The following is a 14,094-nucleotide window of genomic DNA, read 5'->3' as shown; positions in this document are numbered from 1 at the left end:
TTTCCTAAAAATGCATTAACACTCCATTTACACAGCATAAAAATAGAATTAAAATGCTAAAGTAGATTGTTAGTAAGCATTTACAATAACTGTTTTCTTAAAGTTTCATAAACCCCTTTAAACATTTCTGTAGTAGCTTTTAGAAAGTGGTAAGCTGTTATTGTTGGCAAAAAGAACGTGACCTTAAGGGAAGAAACAGATCACTGCAGTTTCCTTCTTCTTCTGATTGTGGTTCTAATGGCAGAGGAGGAGCTCCAGGGTCTCCAGGTCCAGGAAGGGGAGTGGAGGAAAAGACACTATTTTCGGTCCTGCCCACTTCTACAACAGGTAAATTCAATAAAGAATTGTTGGAATAGAAGGAGGCTGTGCTGGACTCTCCTGTTGGATGGTAAACAACAGTGGCTTCTCCGTCTTTCAACTTGTCAGAGAAATTGCACTCATTAGAATCTAACCTAGACAGACTATTTGTTGTTCCAGGTGGAAGAGGCATATAGCTATTATGGTGCAATCCTAAAATAAAGCCATAGAAGATGATTAATAAATTATTTATTAAACCTTCTCATCAGTGACAGACAAGTCAACAAATATTTGTTAATAGACTGCTAATTACTGTAACATTTTAGAGGCTTAGTATCATTGGAAAAAAAGCCCAATGCCCAGGATTCCTCTGAAAATGGAATTAAGCACTATTGCTTAACGAAATTGAGTCAGTAATTTAAATAAACTTATTTCAAATTACTTCATAAAAGCAATTTTTAGAGCCACTGGATAATCACTAGAGTTCTGGCCCCAAAATAAGGAAAAAGCAAACAAAATACAGGTTTAATAAAATTAATTTCAAATCACATGAAGCAAAGCTAAAGTCTATGAAATGACTAATGTCCCTCTGTGCTACACAAATGAGTAGAGTCTACTTTGGAAGACACTATTTAATTTCATGTTTATTTAACTAATAGCCTTAAATGGAAGGTAAGTGGACAGGGAAGAATTCTGGTTGTATTCAAAGAATAAAACAATTAACCTGGCTCAGCAAATAGCCAATGTTGATCAAGACAGTCCACAATAGAACCTGTTGATCTGCAGGCTGATAAATTCTGATACAGGTTATTTTTCCCTTAAGTTTTTTTTTTCCTCAGGCACAACCAAGACAGTTGTACCAGTTCACCTTGGGTTCATGAACTTTTTTACATTAAAAAAAATAATTTTGTTGAATTTATGTGTACACACACACACACACACACATACACGTATATAGAGTTGGTTTTCTTTGTCATCCTGTATTTTCTTTTAGGCATTTTAAAAACATTTTTGTCAGAAGGGTTCCATGGGCTTCAGATATGAACACAAAAAGGTTAAGAAGCCCTGTAGATATAGGGTCTGTTCAGGGGCCAGGAAGATCTGACACATTCTGGCTGCAGGGAAGCTCAAAGGTTCTAAGTTTCAAAGGAGTGGAACTTCATTGGCAGAATCTGTTCATTTGGGAGCTCCCTATATTAATGAAAAATTACAGGCCTAGTCCCTATCTAGCAAAATATATTTTTTTTAACCCACTAAGTAAACTAGTATCACCTTTAGCTGTATTACAGAGAACAAAGTTTCATAATGGAGCCACCAGAAGTCCTGTTCCTTACATTAGCCCTATGCCTTTGGGAAGTCATTCTTCACCAAATATAACTACTTTGTCATTTTAAAATGGGTCTAATACATGTTTTAACCTCAAGTCTCCCATCAATCTGTGAGGAAGTTCTTTATAGCTAAGTCTCTATCTATGCATATCAGCTGTGATTAAACAGAAATTCCTTCCATTGCTTTCTATTTTTTTTTTCAACAATAAAATTTTCTAAAGTGGAAAATAGTAGAATTCTTAAAAATTAAGGAAAAAATAAAGTAGTGAATTTCTTGATTTCCCCCGCTTTTCTCTTTAATTTGTATTTTTGTACATGCATGTCACCTTACCTTTCAAGTACTCCAGTTTTAGAATTTTTAGCTTCTGTACTTCATCTGTAATCTTCTCTATCAGGAAACTCTGTGTTTTCTCTCGACGAATAGATTCAACTAGAGTGTCAAGTCCCTTAGGGTTTTCCTGTAAGTAGTCCAAAAGCTTCCCAGCTCTTTTTTTACTTGATGTTCTGCAAGAAATTTCTTCAGTGTCCTCTCTAGTGAGTATTTTCCTTGCACGAAGGTGATCAAAATGTCTCTCAGCTATGATTTTTTCACATAAATACACCCTCAGATTTTCTAAAGCCTAAAAGATGTAAAAAAAAATATCTTAAGGTTATCTTAAATATAAAATATTTTTTAAGATTAAGTACCTTTGTGTCAGACACCATTCTAAGCCCTGGGGGTTTAATGGGGGAGACAACATGCAAACAACCATGTACAAGATTATCTATCTGCCTTTTATCAATCTATCTACAGACACAGAAAACAGTTGATGATCTCAGAAAGAAAGCACAGGATTTGAGGGTGGAATGGGGGAAAAAAGAGACTGCAAATCCTATACTAGGAACTTAAATTACAGAGTAGACAAAACCAATTCTAATAAATAAAATAGTTTGCTTGATCATTTATCTGTTGGAGATTGTCTAAAAACACTTTCTTGCTTCAGTGATTGATGCCTGTGATTATTCTAAAGTATCTGAGGCTTTGAAATGCCTTCTGACAAATTAGGATTGTATTCTGTGGCTAAGAAAACTAAGAACCTGTACCAGGCTCAATTCTGCCCAACATTAAATAGAAAGTTCCCAAAGTTATTGGACAAGGGTTTCACATTTTGATGACCAACAGTTGTTAATGTTTATACACATTCTAAAAGTAGAGTGATTCGTAGTCCTCTCCACTCCCTTAATTGTTTAATTTTGTTAGAGAATTCTATATGGATAGTAATACATTTTTATAAGAGTTTCCTTAAGAATGATGGGTGGGTGGCAAAAATTGGAAAATGAAGGGGTATCTCTCAATTGGGGAATGACTGAACAAATATTGCAGTATATGATGGTGATGGAATACTATTGTACTGTAAAGAATGATAAGCTGGAGGCTTTCCATGTGAACTGGAAGAACCTCCATGAACTGATGCAGAGCAAAATGAGCAGAACCAGAACATTGTACACAGAAACAAACACTGTGGAATGATCAAATGTAATCAACTTTGCCACTAACAGCAATGCAATGATCCAGGACAACTGTGAAGGACTTATGAGAAAGAATGCTATCCACATCGAAGGAAAGAACTGTGGGAGTAGAAATGCTGAAGAAAAGCATATGATTTATCACTTGTTTATATGGGTATATGATTTGGGGATTTGGTTTTAAAAGATTACTCTATTACAAAAATGAGTAATATGGAAATAGGTATCAAGTGATAACTCATGTATCTCAGTGTAATTGCTTGTTAGCTCCTGGAGTGGGGAGGGAAGAGGTGAGGGAGACAACATGAATTATGTATCCATGGAAAAATATTTAAAAATTAAAAAAAAAAAAAAAGAATGATGGGTGGGGAAAGAACAAGAAAGAAGTGATCAATACTGAATGGGTAGAATTGTCAGAAAAGGTAGAATTAATTGTATATCTGAATTCAATTCAACATATATTAATTGCTTTCTATTGAAGGAACTGAATTCTATCAATTTTGAAATTCTGGCTATAAATGAAATCAGAAACAAAAGGAATTTGTCATTAAATAAAGATACTTCACAGGTTCTCAATGAAAAGACAAATAAAGGAACTAGTATACCAAGTAACATTCCTCAAAACCAAACCTAAACAAAAAGAGTGATTATATTTTAGCATATAGAAAATATCACATTATTGATGTGGGAGTTATTTTTGAATCATCTCTGTAGTCAGACTATGATTTGTTAGGACAAATAACAAAAATAAAAAAAAACTTAAGACAAAAAAACAAGAAGTTAAAGCATGCAATTAAAACTCCAATCTGATATATATATATATATATATGTATATATATATATTCTGTCTTTTTGCCTCTTCTTATAGCTCTAGCACTTAGCACAGTGCTTGGAACATTGTAGGTGCTTTATAAATGTTTAATGAATTGAATAGTAGTTGTCATTATTGTCATCAGAGTACACAGTCTAAAAAGGTATCTGAGTGTATCTTGTTCAAAATCATTTTACAAAGGAGGAAAGAGAAGCTCAGATAAGTTAAACAACTTGCTCAACATCACACATGCTGTAAGTTTAACTGAAATAAAACCTTTGAATCAAACATATATTAGATACTGTTTGCTCAGCACTCTACTACAACCTAATATATTTAAGTCAGTTAAATACTGGTGACAAATGAGAAACAGATAGAAGAAAGTTCACTAACACTATGACTTTTAAAGGAGTTTAACCACTGTAAAACAAATGCCACAAAACCAAGAGTCTAAAAAATATTTAATCTACAAGCACTAGTTTAGAATACCAACTTATTTGTAAAAATAATCTGACAGGGAAGGACAGTGGGAATTATGAGCAGCAGTACTGAAATAAGAGTATCAAGTGATGAACAGTAGCCAAGCTCCTATTGAACAGTAAGAGGCGGAAGATATTCATGATAAATTTATGGGAGACCATGTCATATAGGGATGGGCAGGAATGGAGAAGTTGCAATCTGTGTAAATAGAGAGTTAATATCTACATCCATGAAATCATAAATTAGAATAAAATATAGAGATCTGGAGCCCAGTGGATATCATACTGGGTTTGTAGCCTGGAAAACATGAGTTAAAATAGCAATTCCAGCACTTATTAGCTGCATGATTCCAGGCAATTCACTTAACCTGTTGATGGAATCCCACCCCCTTTAAATATTTTCATTAGTATGACATATAATTGGCTATTACTTTTAAAGAAGAAAAAAAAAGATATTTGCATTAATTTTTCAGTAAGAACTTTTCATCATAAATGAACTCTTATAGAAGATTTGCCTTCAAAGTAATTTTTCAAAGTGCTATATGTAGCTTTGGAATAAAACAATGATGACACCAAAGGAAATGAATTATATAGCTAGGGGTCTTAGATAACTCTAACAACTTGAAAAAGGACCAAATGAAAAATTTTTCTGAGGAAAGAATAAGTTCAACAAGAATTTATCTGTCCATTGTTTTGGAGTTATCTTTTATAAAAATATTAAAAAATTAAAACCCATTTTGTGAACTTGATAATTGTGTCTTAATACCACAATAGAGTACTTCTTTATACTACAATGACCAGAAAAAGGAAATTGTGTGATATTAGACAATATTTGGAGGAATATTACTAGTAATCTTTAAAAAGTTCTGGTTCTTGGGGGCAGCTGGGTAGCTCAGTGGATTGAGAGCCAGGCCTAGAGACAGGAGGTCCTGGGTTCAAATCTGGCCTCAGACACTTCCCAGCTGTGTGACCTTGGGCAAGTTCTTAACCCCCATTGCCTAGCCCTTATCGCTCTTCTGCCTTGGAGCCAATATATGGTATTGGCTTACAGAAGGTAAGGGTTTTTAAAAATTAAAAAAAAAGTTCTAGTTCTTTTCATTTTGTAATGAAATTGAACATATTTTTGTTTTCTCTCTCATTTTAGTGATAGCCAAAAATATCCTTTTTAATTTTAAACCTGTTTTATTTGACTACCTATTTATTCTTTCTTTATAATAGCCTTCTCTTCTCCAGGTTATGTATCTCCAGTTTCCTCAGCTATTAATGCTTTACTAACATGGTCCATGTTTTCCCAAGTCATTTTAAATTGCTTATGTCTCTCAGGGGAATGTAGTGATATAAACTAAATGTATTCTAACTGTTGTTCAACTACTGTCAAATATAGTGGGATTGTACTTTCTATGATTTTGACATTAGATTCTTGGACATTTCTTCCATTCCCTCAGCTTCATTATTGCTATCCAGATAACTTTAAAATTTAAATTATCAGTCTCAACTTCCTCGCTGAGTAGTAGTTTAGAAATGTCTGTGGTACATTTCTATCTATCTGTCTTGATAACAATTCAAATTCAAAAGGTCTTAAACTGAACTTGTTTCCTCAATTTCTTTTGATGTCATTACCATTCTATCTCCAGTCTCTTGTAAATATTTCCCTTCTCTCCGCTCACAAAGCTTCTACCCTAGTTAAGTTCCTTATTCTATCTTATCTGAACTATTATAAGGATTTCTAATTGACATTCTTGCTCCAACTCATCTTCCACAAAGCAGACAATTTAGTATTCTCAAAAAACACAGTCTATGTCACTGCCCTGTACAAAAATCTTCAATGGATTGTTATTGCCTTTAGGATAAAACACAAAACTCTTAGTGTGATACTTAGGAACTCTCTGCCCTCTGGCTTCCACTTCTTTCCAGACTGACTCTGTGTTACTCACCCTTCTCCATACTCTGCATTGCCATCAAAGGGGTCTAGTAAATATGCATCAAACTCGGCACTACTTGCTATTTCTGCCTGGAATATACTCTTTCCTCTAGCTTCCTCCAAGAAAAATAAGCTCAGGTGCCAACTTCTCCCTTCTAGTTGTTAGTGAACCTTCCCTCCTGAGATTACTTTGTATGTATATTGTGTATCCCTCAAGTAGGACAAAAGCTCCTTGAGGACAACCATTTATATTCTTCATCCTTGGTAACTTCTGAGTCTGGGAGAATACCTAGTCTCCAAAGGTGCTTCAGAAATGTTCACTGCACTGTGAGCACAGTGGATAGAGAGCCAGCCTGGAGATGGGAGGTCCTGGGTTCAAATATGGTTTCTGACACTTCCCAGTTGTGTGACCCTGGGCAAGTTGCATAACCCTGATTATGCATCCTGAGAACCTAGAAGATTCTCAGAACTACTAAAAATCACTTTTTAATTAAAATATAGTTTTCTAAATCCATTAATTAACGGTTCTGTTTTATTTTTTGATCTGCTAAATACTCACTGCTAGAGTTGAAAAAAATTTTAATTGGTAGTCTTAAGTCAAAATTCTACTTGCCACTCTTAATAGCAAATGAAGCAAGTGATTTTTTCACAATGTTATGACTCATGCCTTTTTGAAGTACTCATGTGAAGGTTGTATTTTAATACAACATTTTCACTATCTTGAAACTTGTTTCAACTGCAGGAATTCAATTGATATATTTATCTCTAATTGCAGCTTTCCCCAATAAAGTCCCAAGGTCACAGAAAATCTGATTTTAGTACTAATGTTTTCTTAATTGTGAAAAGAATTATTTTAGGGCTATTAGACTTGAAGATGACACCAAGATGACACCAAGACTGTAAATCTGTGTGACTGTGGTGCCCTTAACAGAAATAGGGAAGTTAGCAAGAGGGGAAAAAGCTGAGTTCTGTTTTAGACATGTTTTAATTTTAGACCCTTATTGAACACCAAGTTCAAAATATCCAACAGCCAGTTCATTAAGCAGAGACAGAACTCAAAAGAGGGAGGGCTGGATACATAAATCCGAGAGCAATCCACAGAGATATTTGAACTCAAGAAGTCTGATGATGGTCACTAAGTAAGAGAAAATGTAAAGAAGGAAAAAAGAACCCCAAACCTCTAGAGCCTTTTGAGTATAGCCACAGTTAAAGGGTGAGGCATGGCTGATGATCACACAAAGGAGACTGAGCAGAGGTCGGACAGACAGAAGAACCACCAAGAGATCCAATGTCAGGAGAACTCAGAGAGGAAAGAATCCTAAGAGAGGCCTGTCAACTGTGTCAAATATGACAAAAAGGTCAAGAAGAATGAGAAAAAGCCAGAAAGATTGGTGAAAAATCTCTGAAACAATATCTTATTGAAAACCTCAAACTTTGACTATTTACCTTTTACATCATTTGGCTTCATGCCACAGTTATCTGATGCTTGTCTCATCTCCCTAATTCAGTTATGAGATTTTGGGGGTCTGGATTTATCATCCATTCACCTATGTGTCCTCCAAATAATTGTTGAATGAAGAATTGGGGATGGTTTACATTTGATTAAAATAATCCAAAGGGCTTAATTATTATTTTCAATATACAAAACAATATACTGCAATGTTGGCCCCTCCTGCCAGAGGGGAAAAGATCCAAGAGGATAATCACATTCAAGACTGATTTTATTAAAATTTTGAAAGAGAACAGTATATTCATTTACAGTCTTGTATTAGTTTCTTTACCTACTTTTTCTCACCTACTAAACTGTAAGCCTCTAGGTTTTTCCCCCTCTATGTGATCCCACTGTACATGGCAGATGTTAGGCACAGATAAAGGGCCATATACCTGAGCTTCAAAAATATTCTGTGGCCTATTACAATATGCCAACAGCCTGCAGGAATTAGGAGAAAAGGATGTAGGGAAAGGGAGATGAAGGAGATTGTACTGGATGAACTCTAAGGCCTTCTACCACTATAAATCTATGATCTCAAAATACTAAAGGCTTTCTATTATAGTTCTATGGGCCACAAATTCAAATCATTTCCTCCATAAAGGATAGGTAATCCATGGCTATTTTTATAGTGAGTCAAAAGCACTGAATCAGCTCTGGTCTTTAGACAAAGTAGTTTAGTCTTGAAAAGAGACACTATAATTAACCTTTGTTCATTTTGTCAAGGATCACAGGCATATCTTTTTAAAGGGAGCAAAGTATAAGGAAATGAACATTAAAAGAGCAAGCATTGGGGGCAGCTGGGTAGCTCAGTGGATTGAGAGCCAGGCCTAGAGACAGGAGGTCCTCAGCCACTTCCCAGCTGTGTGACCCTGGGCAAGTCACTTGACCCCCATTGCCTACCCTTACCAATCTTCCACCTATAAGTCAATACACAGAAGTTAAGGGTTTAAAATTAAAAAAAAAAAAAAAAAAAAAAAAAAAGAGCAAGCATTTACAGGAAAAGCAAAGAGAAAAATGTAAACATGAACTAGATTATAATATACTTCACATAATGAAGCATTAATATTTATACTACTTTATAGCACCTTCCAAGAAGAGGTCAGCTGTTGCCTCTTTTACAATCTGTAGAAATAAAAAAAATATATTGATATTTTTAAAGCATTAAGTCTATCATCAATTGTAGGAATTCAACTGCTTTTCTTCTCCAGGCTTGAAAGAATAAAGATTTCAGTTAAATGGGCAGGAATTTTCTCTTTAGGGGAATTCCTTGTACTGTCAGTCAGATGCCACCTTTCTGCCTTCCTTCTCACTTCAACACTGAGTTCTGCATTTTTGCCTCTGGGAACAATGGCATCTTTACTCATCTGGGAAATACCATGGACATTACATTAGTTACTGCCATAAACTGGAGGGATGACTTTTTACATTTCCCAACATGGGTATTCTAATAACCATTCTTAGCTCTAGTTCAGCTCCTATAGCATAGAGGGTAATCTGAGCTTGAGGGTGCAAGGGGAAAAATGATCAGAAGAATCAAAAAATACTGTTCAAGGATCCTTATAACAAATGATGGCTCTTGAGTCTACATCTGATAATTAAGCACCATTGTCTTTCTCCTATAGAAAATGAATAGGGTTATCTAGGGATTCAAATGGGGAACAATCATGGTAAAAAAAAAAAATTAAGTTAGTTACTGGGGCCTAGAGACAGGAGGTCCTAGGTTCAAATCTGGCCTCAGACACTTTCCAGCTGTTGATCCTGGGCAAGTCACTTAACCCTCATTACCTAGCCCTTATCACTCTTCTGCCTTGGAACTGACACACAGTATTGATTCTATTGATCAGAAGGTAAGGGTTTAAAAAAAAAAAAAAGTTAAGTTACTGGGAAGTAACTATCCTGGCAAAGAACATTTAGACTAAACCAGTATAAAGGACTTGAAGACAATGTTTTGGAGCCAGAGAGTTTGGGATTGAAGCCCAGCTTTGCCACCTGTGAGACAATGGGTAAGTCTCTCAATTGGGCCTCAGTTTCTTTATTTAGAGAATGGGGTAACTAGATGACTTTTTGAGAACCATAGAGTCAAAGTTATGTTCTTTGAACTAGATGGCATTCAGGTGAAAGCACAAAGAAACAGTATTCAGACACTTAATTGTGTGACCTCAGTAAGCCACAACCTTTATTTGCCTCAGTTTTCTCATCTTGAAAATGAGGATGACAACAGCTTCTACCTTCCAGGATCTCATATTGTGAGAATTAAATGCGATACCCTAAAGCACTTTGGAAACTTTAAAGCTTTAAATAAATGATGGCTATTATTATTAGATGCCCTCCAAAGTCTCTAGGCCCAACCAAAGTCTATCATTCTAAAAGGGGCCATATCCATGGAAGGAAGTCTTTGTCAAGCTCCTACTATGTGCCGGACATAAATACTTACAAATACTAACTTATGTGATCCTTGCAATAACCCGGGGAGATAGGCACTATTATTGATACCATTTTACAATGAGGGAAACTGAGGCAGTGGTTAAGGGACTTGCCTAGAGTCCTCCAGTTAAAAAACTTTTGGAGTAGTATCTAAACTCAGGTTTTCCTGACTCCGGCCGAGAGTTCTATTCGGTGCACCACCTGGAGATGGGGGAGGGCTCCTTCTCAGAGGTACCCGGAAGTCGCGGGGCTTCCTCCGCCCAGCTCTCCCGCACAACCAAAGCCCAGCCCCCGCCACTCACGTCTTTTTTTACTTCGGCCATATCCTCCTCGGTCAGCGCGGGCGCGGAGGGTTCCATGGTGGGGGCTTCGGTGGTCTGGCCGCGCCAACCCCAGGACTTAAACTTTAAAGAGACAACCCCCGCAGGAGATGGAAGGGGAGAGCGGAGGGGCTCGAGGCCCAAAAGCGGCGCTGGAGCTTCCGGTTCCGGCCTTCAACCCTAACCCAGCCAATCGGAGGGAGAAGGCCGTAGCTCCAACCCAAGCCAAAGGCTCCCTCCTCTAACCGCGCTTCAGAACTAGACAGGGCCGGACGCCAGTCAAGCCACCTCGACGAGACCCCGCCCCTTCGCTGGTGGAAGTCATTCAGCATATCCCTAACAGCCCGCCCCACAGAACAAGCCACACCCATTACGGACAGCCAAGCCCCATCGCTTCCGGGACCCCCAAGCCACGCCCCTTCCCAATCAGTCTCTTCTCGTTTCCTTTCTTCACCTCCTGCTAGATATGAACCACTCCCCTCATGGAAAACTTTTTCCTCCTTCCCTCCACCCTCAGGGCCTAAATCACGTCCCTTTCTAAAGGTTTTTTTCATACCCTTTTTGCTCACTTTCTGAGCTACTCAAACCACGCCCCCAATGAAAAGCCTGCCTTACAGCCGCCCCTCGCCCAGGAGTCCGACTCCTGCCTCTCCTACCAATGCTTCCGGAAGCAAACCACACCCCTCTCCTATTATGGTCGACTGTTCATCCCAACTCAGAAACTACGCCCCGTGCGAGGGGCCCTCCTAGTGAACCTTCCCCATTCCGCAAGACACAAGTCACGCCCAGTCTCAGAGACTGTTTTAGTATTTCCCGTCTCCACTTTCCAGCCTCGGAGGGCAACTCACTGGGTATGGGGCGGAACCTTAAACCACGCCCCCAAGAGCCTCTCCTCCCTTCCGCGAGGACGCAGACCACGCCCATCACGGACGCCACTCCTAATCCCTTCTTCCTCTCTAGGAGTTCAGACTCCGCCTTCTACTTGTGCCCACTCTTGCTCCTCGTCCACGCCCCTTCCCTCTAATCCAAGGTTCTGCTCTCTAGAGCTGTCCCAGGTTTGTCCCACCAGAAGTTTTAGCTTTTGAAAGAGGATAGAGTGTTTGACTAGGGTCTGAAGACAAACCGAGCTGTGAGACTTCTGGCAAATCTCTCTGCCTCAGTTTCCTCATCCATAAAGTGGAGAAGTTAATAGCGCCTCCCTAGTGTCTCGTCCTCCTTTTCTATTCGACAATATTCGATAGAATCTTCGCAAGTGCGGGAAAGTCTCAAGGTTTGGTTGTGGTTTCCAGTGATTGCAGTGAAGCATTTGTTAAGCGCCTATTGCATTCCACGAATTCTTTAAGAAGCCTTCTTTTTACAATTTGGCAACAAAAAAGACCACCCAAAGTGACTGTGATTTTTTTTTCATTAGCTTTCTTTTTATGAAAGTTTTATTTAATATTTCACAAGAGCCCCAAATCTGTTGTTATCCTGAAAGAAAGCTTTCCAAGTCTTTGGTACTTGTAGTAACATCTGGTGCTGATGTCGCTATGTTTCTTGTTTCTTCTGTTCAATGTTCTTGTGTTTTCCTGCCTTATGTTTTCTCTTCCTAAAAAGTTTTGTGTTTGTGTTTTAAATGTGACATCACTGACTTCTTTTCACAGAGCTCTCTCCCTTATAACAAATCATCGTTTCTGTGACACGAGCGCAAGCTGTGAGCATGCATTTGTTAGTTAAGCCAGGTGACACGAAGTGCAGCAACAGTAGCAACTGTATGATTTACACTAACCCAGTCCTACCTTCCTTCCATAAGCTTACAGAAAGACAGGATCATTTTCTCATTTAACGCAAAGGGAATATAATGTATAATTATGCCCACTAGGTGGCGAGCTACTCAAGCTCCTTAAGCCCCTAATGCTTGGTAAAATTCCTAGCTTGTTTTAAATCCTCCAGTTATGACTAGATTTTCTTTGGCTAGATCACCTGTTGAACACAACAAAATTCAAAAGAAAATAACTATTAGAATGTTTTACATAATTCATCTCACAAAACTCCATCACAAGCAAAGGAATTTATCATTTTGCCCACTAGGTGGCAAACTAGTCAAGCTCCTTAAGACCCCAACAAAACTTTGTAAACTTCCTGGCTCAGTTTAAACCCTCTAATTATAATAGAGTTTTCTTTGGCTACATTGTTTGTTGAACATAGCAAAATTCAGGGGAAAACTAACTATTAATTGGAAGGATTCACAGTCATCCCACAAAACTCCTTCTGCACTGGCAAGTCATTTTAACATAATAAAAGCGGAGATGAGGAGGGGGTGAGGGTAGGAAGGGTTTCTGTTGCTGTCCATGGTTTGTAGAAGCAAACAGTAAAATAGGGAAATATTAGACAGGGACCTGGAAGGGTCTTCTTAACCTTCCAATGAATTGTCCTGGCAACTGCCAGCACAGTATTGCCCTATTCTCACCTCTGTGCATTCATTTGTCTATATCTAAAATAGGATCAGTTCATCTCTCCAGTGCTTACCTCAGAATTTACCTCAACTCTTTTGCATGGGCTTCCAGCTCAGATGATAGCAGAAGCAACTAGAGACTGTCACCCACCATCTTCCCAGAAGTGCTCAGTTTCAAAGCAAAATGGCAAAAATTGACAGCATCTGTCTTTTGTCTCTAGGGCTTGGGTGCTCCTATCTCAGTCTGTTTCAGTCACTTGGAAGGGAACCATTTGGTCTAACTATCTTATGAGATATCTTATGAGATATATATTTATGAGTAAATATTTAATATATTTTTATGTAAATGTACATTATATTAATTATATACGTATTTCCCTGATTACATGTAAGCATTTTAAAAATTCATTAAATTGTTTTTGAGTTCAAAATTCTCTCTCCTTCCTTTCTCTTTCCCCTCATTGAGAAGGCAAGCAATTTGATACAGGTTAAAACATACGTCCATATTAGTTATGTTGTGAAAGAAAACACAGACCAAAATTTAAAAAGCAAACAAACCATAAAAAATAAATAAAAAAAGACAAGAGTATTTCGACCTGCATTCAGACTCCATTAGTTCTTTCTCTGGAAATAGATAGCATTTTTCATCACAAGGCTTCAGAATTGTCTTAGATGATTATAGTGCTCAGTATAACTAAGTCATTCATAGATGATCATCATACAATATTCCTGTCAATGTTACAATATTCTCTTTTTTTGCTTTATCATCAAGGCGACTCTTTTATTTTTAAACATGTGGTTTAGTTTTTGTTTTATTTTTATTTTTTTCCACATTATTTAATTTATTTATTTTTAGGAGATTTTCCCATGGTTATGTGAAGAAAGGATTAACTCTCCCCTTGTTTATTTCTAGCTGAACAAACGAAGAACTTAAAGTACCCCTACTTGACACTAAGTAAGAGAGTTCCCAAGTCACTTACTAGAGTAAGCTCACACCTCCAAAGGTCACTGCCCCCCCTTCTTGGGCAGTGCTAGGCAAATTGAAAGATTGTTCAATTTGTGATTGGTTCCCCTAAAGAAGG

At 37.6% G+C, this 14,094-nt stretch overlaps 1 protein-coding gene across 2 annotated transcripts; it reads right to left on the bottom strand.

The window, feature by feature from the left end:
- On the bottom strand, positions 1–10,782 carry BCL10 (BCL10 immune signaling adaptor). Of its 2 annotated transcripts, none has more exons than XM_044674354.1 (3): positions 10,561–10,782; positions 1,947–2,245; positions 1–467 (listed from the first exon to the last, which is right to left on the bottom strand). In XM_044674354.1, exons 1-3 carry the CDS (start codon positions 10,615–10,617, stop codon positions 158–160), a joined length of 666 nt encoding a protein of 221 aa, XP_044530289.1. In that variant the 5' UTR covers positions 10,618–10,782; the 3' UTR covers positions 1–157. The 2 variants fall into 2 exon arrangements, with proteins under 2 accessions (XP_044530289.1, XP_044530288.1); XM_044674353.1 differs by having other exon boundaries at positions 1–510; positions 1,957–2,245.
- Positions 10,783–14,094: the final 3,312 nt, after the last annotated feature.

This window comes from Gracilinanus agilis, chromosome 4 (assembly GCF_016433145.1).
Source record: "Gracilinanus agilis isolate LMUSP501 chromosome 4, AgileGrace, whole genome shotgun sequence".
Lineage (NCBI taxonomy): Eukaryota > Metazoa > Chordata > Mammalia > Didelphimorphia > Didelphidae > Gracilinanus > Gracilinanus agilis.
This window is presented reverse-complemented; position numbering and strand designations above follow the sequence as displayed.

What these genes read in the sequence shown, in the direction of transcription:
- BCL10 (XM_044674353.1), bottom strand. Translation starts at nt 10,617, where the DNA reads ATGGAACCCTCCGCGCCCGCGCTGACCGAGGAGGATATGGCCGAAGTA. An exon ending in TGGCCGAAGTAAAAAAAGAC is followed by an intron (nt 2,246 to 10,560) that starts GTGAGTGGCGGG and finishes TACATCTTTTAG; the next exon opens with GCTTTAGAAAATCTGAGGGT. An exon ending in AAAACTGGAGTACTTGAAAG is followed by an intron (nt 511 to 1,956) that starts GTAAGGTGACAT and finishes GCTTTATTTTAG; the next exon opens with GATTGCACCATAATAGCTAT.